At 43.6% G+C, this 17,732-nt stretch overlaps 2 protein-coding genes and 1 non-coding gene across 3 annotated transcripts in view; 2 read left to right on the forward strand and 1 right to left on the reverse strand.

The window, feature by feature from the left end:
- Positions 1-4,181: 4,181 nt before the first annotated feature.
- Positions 4,182-17,732, forward strand: part of LOC121274523 (histone H2B-like) — a 19,400-nt gene continuing 5,849 nt past the window's right edge. Inside the window, exons 1-2 of the mRNA XM_041181863.1 lie at positions 4,182-4,623; positions 15,601-15,604. Coding sequence (XP_041037797.1) covers positions 4,227-4,604 — 378 coding nt within the window. The 5' untranslated portion in view covers positions 4,182-4,226 and the 3' untranslated portion in view covers positions 4,605-4,623; positions 15,601-15,604. The remainder of the gene's footprint in view (positions 4,624-15,600; positions 15,605-17,732) is intronic.
- LOC121274531 (histone H2A-like) lies at positions 4,626-6,018 on the forward strand. Its single transcript, XM_041181871.1, has one exon. The coding sequence runs from the start codon at positions 5,550-5,552 to the stop codon at positions 5,940-5,942; it is 393 nt and encodes a 130-aa protein (XP_041037805.1). The 5' UTR covers positions 4,626-5,549; the 3' UTR covers positions 5,943-6,018.
- trnam-cau lies at positions 13,681-13,752 on the reverse strand. The gene has a single exon. It is a non-coding gene; the product is annotated as a tRNA-Met (tRNA).

Here is a 17,732-nt window from a genome sequence, read left to right on the forward strand (position 1 = left end):
TTTTCTTAGCATCTACCCTGACAATCCGCTTAAGAGTTTAAAATGTATAATTTAGATCACCATTCTTCTAAACGCCAGGGAATATAGAGCTAGTCTACTATATCTCCTCATTAAAAAATCCACTTGTCACAGGAACCAATCTCATGAACAATTATTGCCCTCCCTCTAGAGCAACCATGCCCTTCCTTATGTAAGGAGACCAAACTGTACACAGTACTCCAGGTGTAGTCTCACTAGTGTCTGTACAATTGTAAGATTTTTCACTCCTATAATCCAATCCTTTGGAACAAATGTGAACATAACACCTCCCTTCCTATCTGCTTTCTGCACCTGCAGATTAACTTTCTGTAATTCATGTACAAGGACACCCAGCTCCCTCTGAGTGCAAAGATGTTCCAGTCTCTCACATTCACACATGTTCTTTTTCCCCCTACAAACTGGGCACACTCACACCACCATATTGTATTCTATCTGCCATGTTCTTGCCAACTCAGACAACCTGTCTATCTGCCTTAGCAGCTTTTTTGTGTCCTCCTCACAGATTAATTTTCCACCTAATTTTCTATCATCAACAAACATGGATATGTTCCAGTTAGTCATCAATATATGTTGTAAGTAACTGATGGCCATGTATTTTCAAGAGTAAGTTAGAGCCTACCAATCCAAAATGTCCTGTTTATTCCTACACTGTTTTCTGTCCATTAACTAATCCTCGATCCATGCTAATGTATGATCCCCAATCACAAGTTCTAATTTTGTGTAATAAACTCCTGTGTGGGACCTTTGCAAATCGCTGAGCATAATTACACCCCACCATCACCACCACCACACCCACACCCCCCCCACCCCCGGCCTCAGATTGCAAGACACTGTGTTACCAAAACAAAAGGAGAACCTTAAATACACATTAAATGACAAAAAAGAACAGGCAAACAGTACCTGCTTGGAAGATATTGCATGAATCCCAATATTTTACACAGATTGCAGTGTGAACTATGCATTACATACTACTCGCCAAACCTCAGAGTATCTACAAACTAGATGAAGCTGATCATACACACCAGCCAATGAATCATATTGTATGATATACACACATTCAGGATTGTGTTCACAGAAATGGAATTTTAATCCAAAACTCTGACATAATAGCTGATTAATACCCACAGCTATTAACTCCAGTTGAAACACATTTTATGTTAAACATAGGTCAGACTTACACTCATAATACATAGAATAGAATCTCGCAATTGTTACAACAGAGGGAGGCCATTCTGCCCATAGTATCTGTGCCAGCTCTCTGCACATACTTTTCCCCACAGGCCTGTTTAATTTTCCTTCTGTTCTTTTTCTATTTCTCTCTTGTACAATGAGCTCAAATTATCTATTCACATGGACACAATTGCTTCTCTTTATAGACATCGAACATATCCACTCAACATTCATCCTTTCCCAAGGTTAATAGTCCCAGCTACACTAAGCCAGTGCTGATTACTGATGAGGTTTCAACTGCAACATGGATAACTCCATATTGGGATTAATTTATCTGCCATCCTCTTCTCCATTACCCTTTACACTCTATGATAGCAGGTTCAGTTGCCCTGAGCTGTGTCTGGTACCCATCCCAATTCTCCTACTGAAGTATAACTGTTTCCATCGGATTTACCTTGGCAAATGAGGAGGGATCTACCGTGGATAGTTTGGTTTTAAACACCACTTTGCAAGTTCATGGTCCCAGCAAGAAGCCTGATCTACTGAGGAAGTAAATCAGAAATTCAGACTTGTTTTCTACCTGATTTCCAGGCATTGGAATTAATTTCCATCCAGATTCCTGTTTTGCACGACCCAGTGGGGAATCTCCTCACTCACTACACAAGGTCAGATAATTACAGGTCTAAAGAGCAGTTGATAAGTCTGACACTTTTTAACATTTATGCGTATAAAGGCCACTGGATAAGACTGCTCGATTAAAAATAAAGATAGTCAGCCTGATATGAAAATGTGAACTTAACTCTGAAGTGGAGATATTTTCAGGTAGGCCCAATTCTGACAATCACCTAGAGTGTTAGTGATAACTGGTTACTGTAGGAGATGTGAGCTTTTTTATTCATTCATGGGATATGAGCCCATTCCTAATTGCCCTGGGGTAGGTAGTGTTGAGCTGCCTTTTTGAATACAACTGAGTGGTTTACTCAGCAATTGTAGATGGCAGTTCAGAGTCAACTTCATTGCTGTGCTTGGTCCTAGGATCCAATATAAGCCAGACCAGGTAAGGATGGGGATGATAAATCTACTTTTGTAAAGATATGAAGGTGTTAAAGATAGCATTTTGAACACTATTCCTGGGATAAATGTTACATACAGATACACAATCAATCCCAGAGTCATATGCAGCATCAAAGACTAAGAACTAAACAATAACTGTCTCTCTCACATACAGTCAAGTCACTCAGCATCCTGAATTGGAAATATATCACCATTCCTTCACCTGTTGCTGGGTCAGAATCCTGGAACTCCCTTCCTAACAGCACTCTGGGTGCACCCACAACACATGGACTGCAACGGCTCAAGAAGGCAGCTCACCACCACCTTCTCAAGGGCAACAAGGGATGGGCAATAAATGCTGCTCCAGCCACCATAGCCCAGATCACATGAATAAAAAAAAATACAGCACCAGAGACTACTCAGCAAATCTTACACAACACCAGACACTGAGACAGACAGTATGAAGACCAATACACAGTAAAAAAGAGACTAATACAGAATGAATCCCAGCATGCACACCACGCCAGAGACTATCAAAAACAGAATGAATTCCACAGTCACATTGTACTGGAGGTTGAAAGACATATACACACAAAAAAAAATCCCACATTCACCACAGTGCCAGAGAGTGACAGATACAGTATGAATCCCACATCACACAAAGCACCTTGACTGAAAGATACAGGATGAATCGCAAATTGTCCCAGAGTTGTAGAGATACGGAATGAATCTGACATTCACACAGTGCCATAGACAAAGAAACACAGAGGAATCTCAGCCAAGAACTGATAGAGACAAAATGAATCCTTCATTTCTGAAGACATCAGGCACTGAGTTACAAAATGGCATCAACGCTTACACAGGGTACCAGAGTCCAACAGAAACAAAATGAATTGCAAGCTCCCACACAGTATCACTGATTGAGAGAGAATTGATCCCATTCATATCCAATACTATCCATTGAGGCAAATTCTACATTTGTCAGTCTTTGGTGCTGTATGTGACAGTGGGATTACTTCTGCCAAAAATTGCAACAGATGGGGCTATTGAGAATGAATCACACACTCTGAATCAGTACCAGAGACTGACCGATACAGACTGAATTTCACACTCCCATTCAGCAACGGATGTTGACAGGTACAGAGTTTATCTCACATTCACACACATTATCAGACATTGACAGTGAATGAGTTCAGACTCAGAGATAGTACCACAGACTGAAAAGACATCGAATCAATACAACTCTGACCTACAAAGCCAGAGACTGACAAATAAAGAATCTCATTCACATACAGTTACAGAGACTGACAGGTACAGAATAAATCCAATAGTTTTCGTGGCCGAGAGAAACACATACTGATTTAATTTCGCACTGGCGTGTAGTCCCAAGAAGCGAATTATTTCATTTACATGCACCAATAAGGGACAGATGCACAATGAGCCTCAAGATATCAAATGAATCCAACATTGAGACATGGTCCCATCAAGTCACAGATACAGAATAAATCCAGCCCTCGCACACTGTACCACGGCCTTCCAAACAGTGAAGGAACCCCACGCTCACACACAGCATCAGACAGTGAGTAAATCACACACATTACCAGAGCCTCAAAATTCCTGAAGGAATCCCACATTCCGAAACAGTCCCTTGCACCGAGAGCCAGGCGACATTTCCCGGTGTATCTTTACACACTGAGAAACTCCAGCTGGAGACGGTCTTTGTAAAATGTATTTCCTGATTGTAGTAAGGAGGCTAATGATTGGTGGAGAAAGCTAAATATGATTGGTCCATTGATCTATCCATTCGGAAAATCACAGAAATAGAAGACGTGTTTTGTTTTAAATATGTCCAATCAGAATCATTGTTCTCCCATTCCTCATTAGCATATATCTATCAGACTGTCTATTTAATGAGCGGACGGAAGGGGTTTGGTTTATTTCTGTGTCTGAAATTGAGATTGAAGATGGTTGAAGAGAAGAAGAAACCAGTTGCTAAGAAAGGCGCCAAGAAAGCGGTGAGTAAACCGTCAGGAAAGGGCGGCAAGAAGCGGCGAAGGTCGAGGAAGGAGAGTTACTCCATCTACATCTACAAAGTGATGAAGCAGGTTCACCCCGACACCGGCATCTCCTCCAAGGCCATGAGCATCATGAACTCGTTCGTGAGCGATATTTTCGAGCGCATCGCGGGTGAGGCTTCCCGCCTGGCCCATTACAACAAGCGCAGCACCATCAGCTCCCGGGAGATCCAGACCGCCGTGCGCCTGCTGCTGCCCGGGGAACTGGCCAAGCACGCCGTGTCGGAAGGGACAAAGGCGGTGACCAAGTACACCAGCTCCAAGTAAAACCCCACAACGGACTGAACAACACCCGAAACACAACGGCTCTTTTAAGAGCCACCCACAATCTCCCTGAAAAAGCTATACGATTGCTCCACTTCTAAAGTTATGACTTTTACTGTGAAGAATTTTGAATTATCTAATTGTTATTTTCTTTTTGTTTCAATCACAGATTCTCGGTAATGTAGATTTAACCCTCGTTCAATTATTGAGTTTCGTTAATAATGCCTCTTAAAGTAATGACTTGCCGATTACCCTCGGCGCTTTGTTTTAAGACGCGTTAATATTCGACTCCTTTCCCTGGTTTTGGAGAGAGAGAATAGAACGCAAATGTGTCAGTTTCCAGTTCTGGTCAAGTTTGGTCTCAATAATCGATCAGTTCATTTCCTATCAGCCCCGGTTGTGCAGCAACCTTCAGTCTCAACGCTGGCAAAAATGTTCACTTTTGTCTGTTATAAATATCTACAATATACCGTCCGTTTGCAGAACGATGTAAATGGGACTTTCTGCGGCTGCTAACAGGGTTTCATAAAGGATCGAGATTGACCCCCGGATCACGGATTCTAAAAGCGATTTGGAACATGGGATAAAATGTGAAATAGTCCCATCAGGGACGCGTATTCTTAAAACTTCGTCGTCATTTCCAATTCGTGCTATGTTCTGTCCGTTATTTTTCATTTCTTTTTACAAATTTGGCGGGCTTTTAAAATTTGAAAAAAGATCGGTTGAAATATCAAAATTTGGCGCCGTTATTTTCCGCCCTCACTCCGTGGAGTCTCCGGATTGGTGAGTTCAGTAGATATCTGATTGGTGATATGAACAACATTATGAGACGCAGCACAAAGTGACCAATCAGCAATGCCCGCAGCACCATTCATCCCGAAGCTATAAGAGAAGCGAGTGTGAGAGGATTTCCTCATTCTCTGTGAAAGTGTTTGTGAGATTGTGGAAATGTCTGGAAGAGGAAAGACCGGTGGTAAATCTCGATCCAAGCCCAAGTCTCGCTCCTCCCGGGCTGGACTGCAGTTCCCGGTGGGCCGTGTTCACAGGCACCTGAGAAAGGGCAACTATGCTGAGCGTGTGGGTGCCGGAGCCCCGGTCTATCTGGCTGCTGTGCTGGAGTATCTGACGGCTGAAATCCTCGAGCTGGCCGGTAACGCGGCCCGGGACAACAAGAAGACCCGCATCATCCCCAGACACCTGCAGCTGGCCGTCCGCAACGACGAGGAGCTCAACAAGCTGCTGGGAGGGGTGACCATCGCTCAGGGCGGGGTGCTGCCTAATATCCAGGCCGTGCTGCTGCCCAAGAAAACCAGCGCCGCTGCGGGCTCGAAGACCAAGTGAAGCGGCCATTCTTTAATCTAATAACCCAAAGGCTCTTTTCAGAGCCACCCACAGAGTCTGTGAAAGGGCTGCTCACTGTCAGGAGGGAGTCAGAGATGGAGTTATTGTAACGGTGGATTTATCTGTTTCTGATTTGTTTACTTGTGTTTTCAGTTCCCTCTGCATTGCGCTGTTTCTCTGCTCCCACATAGCCCGCGTTAGTGAACTGAAGAATTGAATGTCAGTCAGAGTCGATATTTTCATAAATATTTCAGTCAGAAATATCGAGTTTGTCCCGGTACATTCATGAAAACTATGAAAAATGTCACGACTGGTGTATTAAATGCTTTGTTTTTACTCTCGGGTGACCTGAACGCCGCTCCAGGAACAGAGTAAACTCGGAAACGGAGCGGACATGTTCCGGCTGATCTGTTTATTCCGCAGTTTTCCCAGAGGCCGGAATCAGTGAGAGTTGAGCACTCACAGGACCTGAGTCCATTGCAGCGGTTTCAGATCTGCACACGCCCCCCTCCCCCCGGGTCTCCCTATTCTCCGGACACAAAGCTGCCTAACCCAGGCGGTTTGGTGTCGGGGATTCGCTCCGCACTCCCTGTTGTAACATTCCCGGCCGCTTTTAATGGAGAGGATCAGAAACCAGCCGCTTTTCTCAGTCCCCATGAAGTCTGTGTGAAGGAGTTGGTTGGTAATCTATACGTTTTTGCTTTTCCACTGATTTGAGCTGATTTAAATTGCTGAACGGGTCTTATTACTGCCGGTTACAGATAAGAGATTGACACATTCAGACTGGCGTTCAGTTATTTTGTATTTTTCCTGTACTGAAATTGGCGGGCATTTCGAATTTGAAAATGTAAGCCAATCCAAACTTCCAATTTCTTCTCCCTGGCTCTCCGATTGGTTAGGAATTTGATTGAGAACAGAGTATCCAATTAGAGCTACAGCCTCTCAAACCGTTCATAATGATTATTAATAGACAGATTAAACTAAAGGAATCGGTGTCTTCAACCTCATTTGCACTTGAGTTCAAAAATATACTCTATATTCTAAAATATACAGGCAAATAAATGAAGGAACCGGAATAAATGTGATGTTTCCACCAGCCAAGTTAGAATAAAGATCCCCGCCGGCTCCTCTCACACAGTACGTACATTGTCACTGACAGAGCACAGAGACACAGGCAGGTCATCAGTTCCAGAGTGATATTTTCAATCCATCAATCAAACAGAACAGGAGAGACAGACGCTGTTTCCATGTCAACATTTAAATATCAGATAAAACGAACACAGCGGTGTCAGTTTCAAGTTTACAGAATTAACCTGAATAATATACCCTGAGATTCATGTGAAGTACGAGTCCAATATTTGCACACATCTCGGGTTTATAAATTGCAGTGTCAATTCCCATTGTCTGTCCTGACATATACATTAGATGCAAATCCAAAACTCAAGTACATTATCAGAGCGAGATATTCTGAAAGCGAGTATAACCTGAGATACAAACGTTGATTCCAGTTTTATGAAACAAAAGATGCAATATCAATTCGATGAGTATGAACTGAGCTGTAACTTTCATACTAATCCTAAATTTTCAATGTCAGATTGAGAATACTGTGCCAGTTCCAGACTGATCTCCATTTTACATCCATATCAAAATTCTTACTCAGAATCAGACTGAGTGTCTCAGATCAAATCGATCAGTATAACCTGAGTAACACCCGCATCCCAAGTGAGTAGCAGGTTGAAAGATACATTATCTTTCACAAATGTGTTCACAGTGACAGACATTTAACACTGGCCCAAAACTTACAAACATTGCTTGCTTAATAGCTACCACATCAGTGATCTGTAACTGAGCTGAAAATTTGCATCGAATGAATGAAAACGTAAACAATCCCAGAGACTGAATGTTATACAATGAATCCCATACTCAGTCACATACACTGAGTGACAGAGACTGACAGATAGACAATAATTCTCAACACATGTTCAGTGCCAGATGCTGAAAGGAGCAGCTGTTTTTATTTTTCTCCCTATATTCATTCATGGGATGTGGGCATCGCTGGCTACACCAGCATTTATTGGCCATTCCTAGTTTCCCTTGAGTAGGTGGTGGTGAGCTGCTTTCTTGAACCGCTGCAGTCCATGTGGTGTAGGTACACCCACAGTGCTGTTAAGGGAAGGAATTTCAGGATTTTGACCCAGCAACTGTGAATGAATGACAGTATATTTACAAGTCAGGGTGGTGAGTGGCTTCGAGGGAAATTTCCAGGTGGTGGTGTTCCTATGTGCCTGCTGCCCTTGTCCTTCTAAAAACTCGTCATTGTGGGTTTGGACGGTGCTGTTTCAGGAGGAATGGTGGGTTTCTGAAGTGCATCTTGCAGATGGTACACACTGTGACTGTGCATCAGTGGTGGATGAGTGAATGTTTTTGAATGGGTTGCCAATCAAGTGGGCTGCTTTGTTTTGGGTTGTGTCTAGCTGCTTGAATGTGGTTGGAGCTGCACTCATCCAGGCAAATGGAGAGTATTCCATCACAGTCTTGACATGAGCCTTACAGATGGTGGGTAGGCTTTGGAGAGCCAGGAGCTTTGTTACTTGCTGCAGTATTCCTAGCCTTTGACCTGTGCTTGTAGCCACTGTATCTATATGCCTACTCCAGTTCAGTTTCTGGTCAATGGTAACCACCAGGATGTTGATAGTTGGGAATTCAGCAATGGCAATGCCATTGAATGTCAAAGAGCGATGGTTAGTTTCTTTCTTGTTGGAGATGGTCATTGCCTGGCTCTTCTGTGGTGCGAATGATAATTTCCACTTGTCAGGCCAAGTTTGGGTAATGTCCAGGTCTTGCTGTATTTGGACATGGACTGCTTCAGTACCTGAGGAGTTGTGAATGGTGCGGACCATTGTGCAATCATCAGCAAACATGCCCATTTCCTGCAGTTGATGGACAAAAGTCATTGCTAAAGCAGATGAAGTTGATTGGGCCTTGGATACTCCCCTGGATAACTCCTGAAGTGACATCCTGGGACTCAGATGATTGATCTCCAACGATCACAACCACCTTCCTTTGTGCTAGAAATGACTCCAGCCAGCGGAGAGCTTTCCCCCTGATTCCCATTGACTCCAGTGTTGCTAAGGTTCCTTGATGCCACACTCTATCAAATGCTGCCTTGATGTCAAGGGCAGTCCTTCTCGCCTCCTCTTTGGAGTTCAGCTCTTCTGTTCATGTTTGAACCAAGGCTGCAATGAGGTCAGGAGCTGAGTGGTCCCTGTGGAATCCAAATTGAGCGCCAGTGAGTAGGTTATTGCCACTTGTTAGCCCTGTTGATGGCCCCTTCTATCACCTTACTAATGATCGAGAGTAGACTGATGGGGCAGTAATTGGCCAGGTTGGATCTGTTTTGCTTTTTTTATAGAGGACATGCCTGGGTAAATATCAACATCGCTGGATAGATACTAGTGCAGTAGCCATACTGGAACAGCTTGGCCAGGGGCGCAGCAAGTTCTGGATCACATGCCTACAGTGCTATTGCTGGAATATTGTCAGGGCCTGTAACCTTTGCAGTACCCCGTGCCTTCAGCCGTGTCTTCGTATCATGTGGAGTGAATCGAATGGACTGAAGATTGGCATCTGTGATGCTGGGGACCTCCGAACGAGGCTGACATGGATCAGCCACTCAGCACATCTGCATGAAGGTTGTTGTGAATGCTTCAGCCTTATCTTTTGCACTGATGTGCTGGGCTCCTCAAACTTTGACGATGGGGCTATTTGTGAAGCTTCCATTCATGACTGGATGTGGCAGGACTGCACAGTTAGATCTGACCCGTTGGTTGTGGAATTGCTTAACTCGGACTATCACTTGCTGCTTATGTCTTGTTTTGTGGCTTCAGCAGGTTGACACCTCAGTTTTAGTTATGCCTGGTGCTGTTCCTGGCCTGGTTGATCTCCTGGCTTGACGGTAATGGTAGAGTGGAGAATATGCCAGGCCATGAGGTTACAGACTGTGGCTAAGTACAATTCTGCAGCTGATGACCCACAGCACCTCATGGGTGCCAAGACTAGAGGTGTTAGATCTGTTTGAATTAAATGCCATTTAGCACGATGGTAGTGCCACACAACACAATGGAGTGTATCCTCGAAGTAAAGATGTGTCTTCATCTCCATAGGGACTGTGCAATGTTCACTCCTACCGCTCCTGCCATGGATAGATACATCTGCTGTGGGGAGGTTGTTGAGGATGAGTTCAACAATGATTTTCTCCTCACTATCTGCTGCAGACCCGGTCTGTGGTGGTGCTACAAGGATATTTTTGGTGATGACCCGCCCAGCTTGCATTCTCTGCCCTTGCCATCATCAGTGCGTCCTCCAAGTGGTGTTCAACATGGAGGAGTATTGCTTCATGAGCTGAAGAGTGGATAGTGGGCGTCAGTACGTATTAATCTGCAGGGGGTTTCCTTGAAAATGGTTGACCTGATGCCATGAGACTGGAATCGATTTTGAGGACTCCCAGGGCAACTGTTATATCTGCTGCTGATCTGTCCTTTCAGTGGTGGTGGTATCTGGGAGATTGTCAGGAATGTTCCCATGAGCATGACTATGTGAGGCTGTTGCTTCACTAGTGCCAAAACGTTAGTAAGGATTGACAGGGATTCCAGTTGATGCTAAGTGGCCCATTCGGTTTTATTCCTTTAATAGAACTGAGTGGCTTGCTGCCATTTTAAAATCAAGCACATAGTTGTTGATTTGTTTGAAATCTATCCCATTTAGCACAGTGGCAGTGCCACACAACACAATGGAGTTGAGGTACCAGAGCAGGTTTCACCATTTATCGTGGTGAGATTCGAAACCCTGGAATATTATTCTGGACCAGCAGCAATAGCACATCACCACTGCTGATGACACACCAATTGTACCACTGATAGAGGTAAAGAGAGTCCAAGACTCACAAATGCTAACAGATGCTGACAGATACAAATGGAAGACCACACACACAGACACACACACACGTGACTGAAAAGCAATAAATGAATCCCACAATTTCATACAGTACTAGTGAATTATAGATACAGAATTAATCCCACTGACAGATAGAGAATTAATCCCATACTCACAAAAAGCACGAGGAACTGAAAGACACATATGATTCCCACACTGACATAGCATCACAGACATAAAATGCAATTGACTGAACTAGAGTGAATATCAATTCACTCACAGTATGAGAGTTTTATATATAAATATATATATATATATATATGCATATCCTAGTGACAGATCCGAATGCCTGCCAATCTCATACACAGCTCCAGAGAATAACAGATGCAGACTGATTGCTTCACTCCCATGCATTAACAGAGATTTCAGATTCAGAACGATTTCCACATTCACATGCAATAGCATTGGCTGATAAAGAGTCAAACACACATTCAAACTAACATGGGGTAGTTAAATATTTTTAAGGCAGAGGTAGATAGATGCATGATAAGCAAAGGGGTGAATGGTTATCGGGGGTAGACTGGAATTTGGAGTTGAGGCTAAAATCAGATCAGCCATTATCTTCTTGAATATCGAGCAGGTCTGAGGGACTGAGTGGTCTCTTCATGCTCCCAATTCATATGTTCACACACATCACTTTTAAGAGATTCAGAACGAGTCGCAAATTCACTTAGAATCCCAGAAGGTGACTGATAGAATAAATCCCTTGCAGGAGAGAGTTCATGGTCTGAAGTTGCTGAACTCAATGTTAGGTCTGGAAGGCTGTAAAGTGCCTACTTGGAAGATGAGGTGCTGTTCCTCCAGTTTGTGTTGGGTTAAACTGGAACATTGCAGCAGGCCAAGGATGGACATGTGGGCATAAGATCAGGATGGGATGTTAAAATGGCAAGCGACAGGAAGGTCTGGGTCATGCTTGTGGACAGAATGAAGGTGCTCCACAAAGCAGTCACCCAGCCTACATTTGGTCTCTCTAATGTAGAGGAGACTGTATTGGGAGCAGCGAATGCAGTAGCCCAAATTGAAGGAAGTGCAAGTGAAGCGCTGCTTCATCTGAAAGGAGTGTTTGGGCCCTTGGATGGTGAGGAGGGAGGAGCTAAATGAGCAGGTGTTGCACCTTCTGTGCTTGCATGGGAAGGTGCCGTGGGAGGAGGTGTTGGGGGTGAAGGAGGAATGGACCAGGTTGTCCCAGAGGGAAAGGTCCCCACAGATTTCTGACAGTGGGGTGAGGGGAAGATGTGTTTGGTTGTGGCATCATGCTGGAGTTAGCAGAAATGGCAGAGGATGATCCTTACTAAGCAATCCTGATTGAGCTAAGAATTACACTTGCAGTGTGAACTAGAAGGGCAGAGTTTTAAAAATAAGGGATCTCCCATTCAAGATGGAGATGAGGAGGAATTTCTTCACTCAGAAGATTGTTAGTCTTTGGAATTCCCCTTCACTGAGAGCAGCGGAGGCTGGATCATGGAATATATTCCAGACTGAAATAGACAGATTTTACAAGGAAATCAAGGAATGAGAGAGACAGGCAGGAAAGTGGAGTTGAGGCCATAATCAGATCAGCCATGGTCTTATTTAATGGCAGAGTAGACTCGAGGGGCTGAAAGGCCTCCTCTTGCTCCTATCTCTAATGTTCTTATGCCTGTAAGCTCTTCCCCATTCTGGTTCCTTTTTCTTTGCACGTTTGGTTTTAATCTCATTTTTCTCTTGTTTTTGCTTTCGGATGGCAGCTGTTCATCATTCATCCATTCACACTCCTTTAGAATCATCTCTGGTTTTTGTTACTTGTTCCTTTACCATTCCCTGTAGCCTTGCAGCACCAATTCTATTGCCATTGAATCTCTCCTGCCCTCTACCCTGCAGACTGAACCACAAGACAAAAGGTTTTTACTAATTTCACTAACGAGTAGCGAAGGAGAATTAATTAATAATCTGACAGTAAATGAGCATCTAAAAATCTCACAATATGTTAGAGGCAGGCATTCAGTTCGAGGAGAATGGTCACACACATGCTACAGTTTTCACCTTAAGCAAGTGCGATAAGGAGGGAATGAGCGATAAACTGAACTCGTTAAAATTTGATCGGTGATTAACAGATAAAACAAGACAGGAAACAATCTGAAACTCAAATAAGTATTTAGTACAATATGTAGAATGCAAGCCCGAGGGAATGAAACTTCACGTTCTTGGTTCATGATGATTTGGGGGACAGAATTCCATGTTTTGAGTCAGCGATTAAGAAGGAACCTGTCCAAATATTGATTAACTGTGTCTTTGACGTGATGCTGTCTCCGCTATGCTGATACTCTCGATGGGACATGTCGAAAGGTGGACACTGTTGTCCAAATTAGCATGGTGAATTACTGCAGGGTGTCCGGTAGATCGGACATACTGCAGCTTATACGTATAAACTTCATTATATGCATTTTTTTTTCCATTTAAGGGAATAGCTTTTGCTCTTCAGGCAATAATAGCGTGTTAGAGAACAAGAGAAGGGCAAGCGGACCATCACGCCTGTGTCATCTCTTTGGGAGAAATGGGATGAGAGAAAATCTAGGCTTGTGCGTGTTTGCCGCATTTACAGCTTGTGTTCTTGTGTGAATAAAAAACATGACAGAGATTTGTTATAGACTGAAGTGGTTACTGGAAGCGAGAAGCCGATTAAAATTCCTGTGTACGGTAAAGAAATATCAGGGAAAGTTGTGGGGAGAGGCCAAATGTTTCTTCCTTCTTTTAATGAAAAAGTAAATAGCAGAGAATGGTTTCGATCCATCGACCTCTGGGTTATGGGCCCAGCACGCTTCCGCTGCGCCACTCTGCTACCTGCTGATGTTTTTGTGTTACGTCTCTTGTTGTTGTGTTCGAGCAACGTTCATTCCTGTTTTGTTATTCAACAAGAGCACACGTATTCAGCGGCTCCCCCTGGCGACTCAATTCCACTTTGCAACTCGCCCAAGAATGTAAGACAGAGCACGACACAGAAGAGCAGTAAGAGACTGTCCGCACACAGGACGATAGTAAGGCAAAGGAGCATGGAGTGACTCACCATTTATGTAAAGGCGTTCTCTCTTGCATAAATATGTCCCATATTCGTAACGAATTTGCTGTTGCCTAAATTAGCTCCCTGTGCATGTGTACTCTTGTTGAAAGGTGTTGCGGTGTTTAAAGTGCTTTCCCGTTTTTTTTTTAATATCTTCCCTGCTGTGCAACTTTGCTGTCTGCTTGGAACTGTGTTCACTGCTGAGTTAGAATCCCACCACGGCAGATGCTGGAACTTGAATTCAATAAAACATCTGGAATTAAAATTCTAATGATGACCATGAAACCATTGTCGATTGTCGTAAGTATCCATCTGGTTCATTAATGTCCTGTAGGGAAGGAAATCTGCCGCCCTTAACTTATCTGGCCTACATTTGACTCCAGATCCACAGCAATGTGTTTGACTCTTAAATGCCTTCGGAACAAGGGCAATTAACGATGGACAATAAATGCTGGCCGAGCCAGCGATGTCCACATCCAATGGACAAATAGAAGAAAAGAACTCTGCTCTCTGTTGTAGAACTGTGCTCTCTGCTGCAGTTCTGTCCTGTCTGATGTGGAACTGTGCTCTCTACTGTGGAACTGTTGAGAGATATTCTCTGCTGTGTAAAATACTTTCCTGTAGTGCAAATCTGTTCCAGGCTGTATAAATCCGATCCCTCTTGTACTTTTTTTCTTCTCCATTCTGTAAAATGTGACCTGATCAGAAGGTGTCCCCTGTTGTCCGAAGATATTACCTGTTGTTCTTTGAAGACGTTTTCTGTGGGTAAATATTTTCTTCCTGGTCTAATAATGTCCCCCAGTCGTGTTAAGATGCCTCATGTTATGTTTAGAATTCCCCATTTCCTTTGTGAAAATCGTGATATGACACAACTGGACAGTTGTCAAATCTAAATTGCATCAATTAGCCTCTGGTCGTGAATGTGATTGTGGGATACATATCATATCCATCAAATTCTGTTACTGTATGTAAGCGAGATTTGTTCTGTATGTGTCAGTCACAGGTGGTGTCTCTGAGTGTGGGATTCATTCTGTATCTCAGTCTGTGGAACATTTTGTGAGATAAAGGCAAAATACTGCGATGCTAGAAATCTGAAACAAAAACAAAAATGCTGGAAAAACTCAGCAGGCCTGACACAGCATTTGCGTAGAGAAAGACAGGGTTAACATTTTGAGTCCATGTGACTGTTCTTCAGAGCTTTCTCTCCAAAGATGCTGTCTAGCTTATTGAGTCTTTCCAGTTCTTTTTTTCGTTTTTTTGTGGACAGTTTGTGAGAGTGGGATTCCTTCTTTATGGGTCAATGTCTGGTACTGTATGTGAGGGTGGGATTAATTCTGTATCAGTCAGTGGCACAAAACGTCAATGTGTGAATCATTCTGTATTTATAAATTCTCATTATTGTTATGGAAAATGGGATTAATTATGTATCTGAATGTCTCTGGTATTCTATGTGAGCTTTGGCAGCATTATTCAGCACTCAGTTTCCCATACTTTGTGGGAGATTGGAATTAATTCTGTTTCAGTGAGGTGTATTGTGCGGAAAGTATGATTCATTCTGTGTTGCTCATCCCCCATATCAATGGACTGGTCAGGTGTGCAGAAAATTGGCAACTGGAATTCTACCTGGGGAAGTGTGAGGTGATGCACTTAGGGAGGTCAAACAAGGCAAAGAAAAACAAACTACACTGTTAATGGGAGAATGCTCAGAGTTGTAGAGGAAGTGATGGGGTTAAATTAAATGTCTACCGATACTTGAATTTACCAGTAGAGATTGATAAGATGGTTCAGAGGGCATGTGGAATCATTTCATTTATTAGCTGACTATAGTATATAAGAGTGGAGGGAGGGTGGGTAACGCTGGAACTGTAAAAATCATTAGGCCACAACTTGAATACCGTGTGCCTTCTGGTCATCTTATTACAGAAAGGATGAAATTGCTCTGGAGAGAATACAGTGGAGATTTATTGGGAAATTGCCAGCACTGGACAAATGCAGCAATGAGGATATGTCAGGTAAGCTGCAGTAGTTCTCCTTGGAACAGAGAAGGCTGAAAGGAGATTTGATTGAGTTGTACATAATTGTGAGGGGCCTTAATAGAGCAAATGGGCAGGGCCTACTTACCTTCACAAAGAGGTCAGTGACCAGGGTATACAGACTTAAAGTGATTCGTAGAAAGATTAGAGAAGAGCTGAGGATGTCTTTTTCACTCAGAGGTTAGCCAGGGTCTGCAACGCACTGTCTGAACTGGTATCAGGGGCAGAAATTCTCAACTGATTGAAAAGCTGCCTGCATATGCTTCTCAAGTGCCATAACCCGCAAGACTATGGACCAAGTGCTAGAAAGTGGGAGATTCATGAGATAAAAAAAGTAAAGATGCTGTGAGGGAACGCATTTTTTTCTCTCAGCAGCAAATTGCTGTGATCCTGAATGTGCTGCCTGAAAGACTGGTTCAATCAGATTCAAAAGTAAATTTTAAAAGGGAATTGGACAAATACAGAAATGAAGATATTTTCAGTGTAAGCAGAGGTATTGGACTGATTCTCTCCGAAAGGGTGGCACAGATGCTATGAGTCCAAATGTCACCGACTGCTCTAATATTATTCTTGAAATGGTGAACCTTATAACCCAGCATTCCAAGCGGCTGGGAATACACCCTATCTCCATCACTGCGCAGCCGTGGGAAGGCCCAGCCACCGGAAAACGCCTGCTGCATGGAGCATGCGCGGTGCGGCACCAGGAAGATGAATGTGGGTGATCGTCGCCTCATTAACACCGACTCTCAGCGCCGCTGCCGCGGGGACGGGGAGCGGGTCGGCGCCGTGAAGCCGATGGTGCAGCGCTTCCCCCATCCTCGCCCCCGCTTCCCGGATTCTCCCGTTTGCACCGAGTCTTTGATGCGGTAACAGAGAGGGTTGGGGAGGGTGATGCTGTTCATGTGGTTTACATGGATTTCCAAAAGGCATTTGATAAAGTCTCACACAACAGACTTGTGAACAAAGTTAGAGTTCATGGAATAAAAGGGACAGAGCAACATGGATATGGAATTGGCTGAGTGACAGGAAACAGAGGGTAGCGGTGAATGGTTGTTTTTCAGACTGGAGGAAAGTTTAAAGCGGAGTTCCCCAGGGGTCGGTGTGTGGACCCCTGTTCTTTCTGATATAAATTAATGGCCTAGACCTTGGTGTACAGAGCATCATTTCAAAATTTGCAGAGTTCATGAAAGTTGGAGGTATTGTGAACAGTGAGGAAGATAGTGTTAAACTTCAACTGGATATAGGTGTAAAAACAGAAAATGCTGGAAAAACTCAGTTCTGACATCATAACCTGTGGAGTGAGAAACAGAGTTAACTTTTCAATTCTGTATGACTCTTCTTCAGAGGTAAAGATATAGAGAGGATATATGCAGGTTGGTGGAATGGGCAGATAAGTGGCAGTGGTGAAAGTTTGGTATCAGAATGCCCTGGTGAGCATGCACAATCTGTGCCTGGGAAAGTCAATGCATTGGATACAGCGCTTTCTCGGGCACAGAATTGTGGCAGTTGCAGCCACCATGAGCAGAAGGCAGTAAGTGTTTTATTACAGGCTGATTGTCCTGAAATGTTAACTCTGTTTCTCTCTCCACAGATGCTGCCTACCTGCTGCATATTTGCAGAATTTTCTGTCTTTATTTAAGACTCCCAGCAACCACTTGATTTTGATGGTGAATTATTACAGGTGTTTCTCACAAAACCAAGGCCAGAAACACAAACTGACTAATGAGC

The sequence above is a fragment of the Carcharodon carcharias genome (genome assembly GCF_017639515.1).
Source record: "Carcharodon carcharias isolate sCarCar2 chromosome 37 unlocalized genomic scaffold, sCarCar2.pri SUPER_37_unloc_1, whole genome shotgun sequence".
Classification (NCBI taxonomy): domain Eukaryota; kingdom Metazoa; phylum Chordata; class Chondrichthyes; order Lamniformes; family Lamnidae; genus Carcharodon; species Carcharodon carcharias.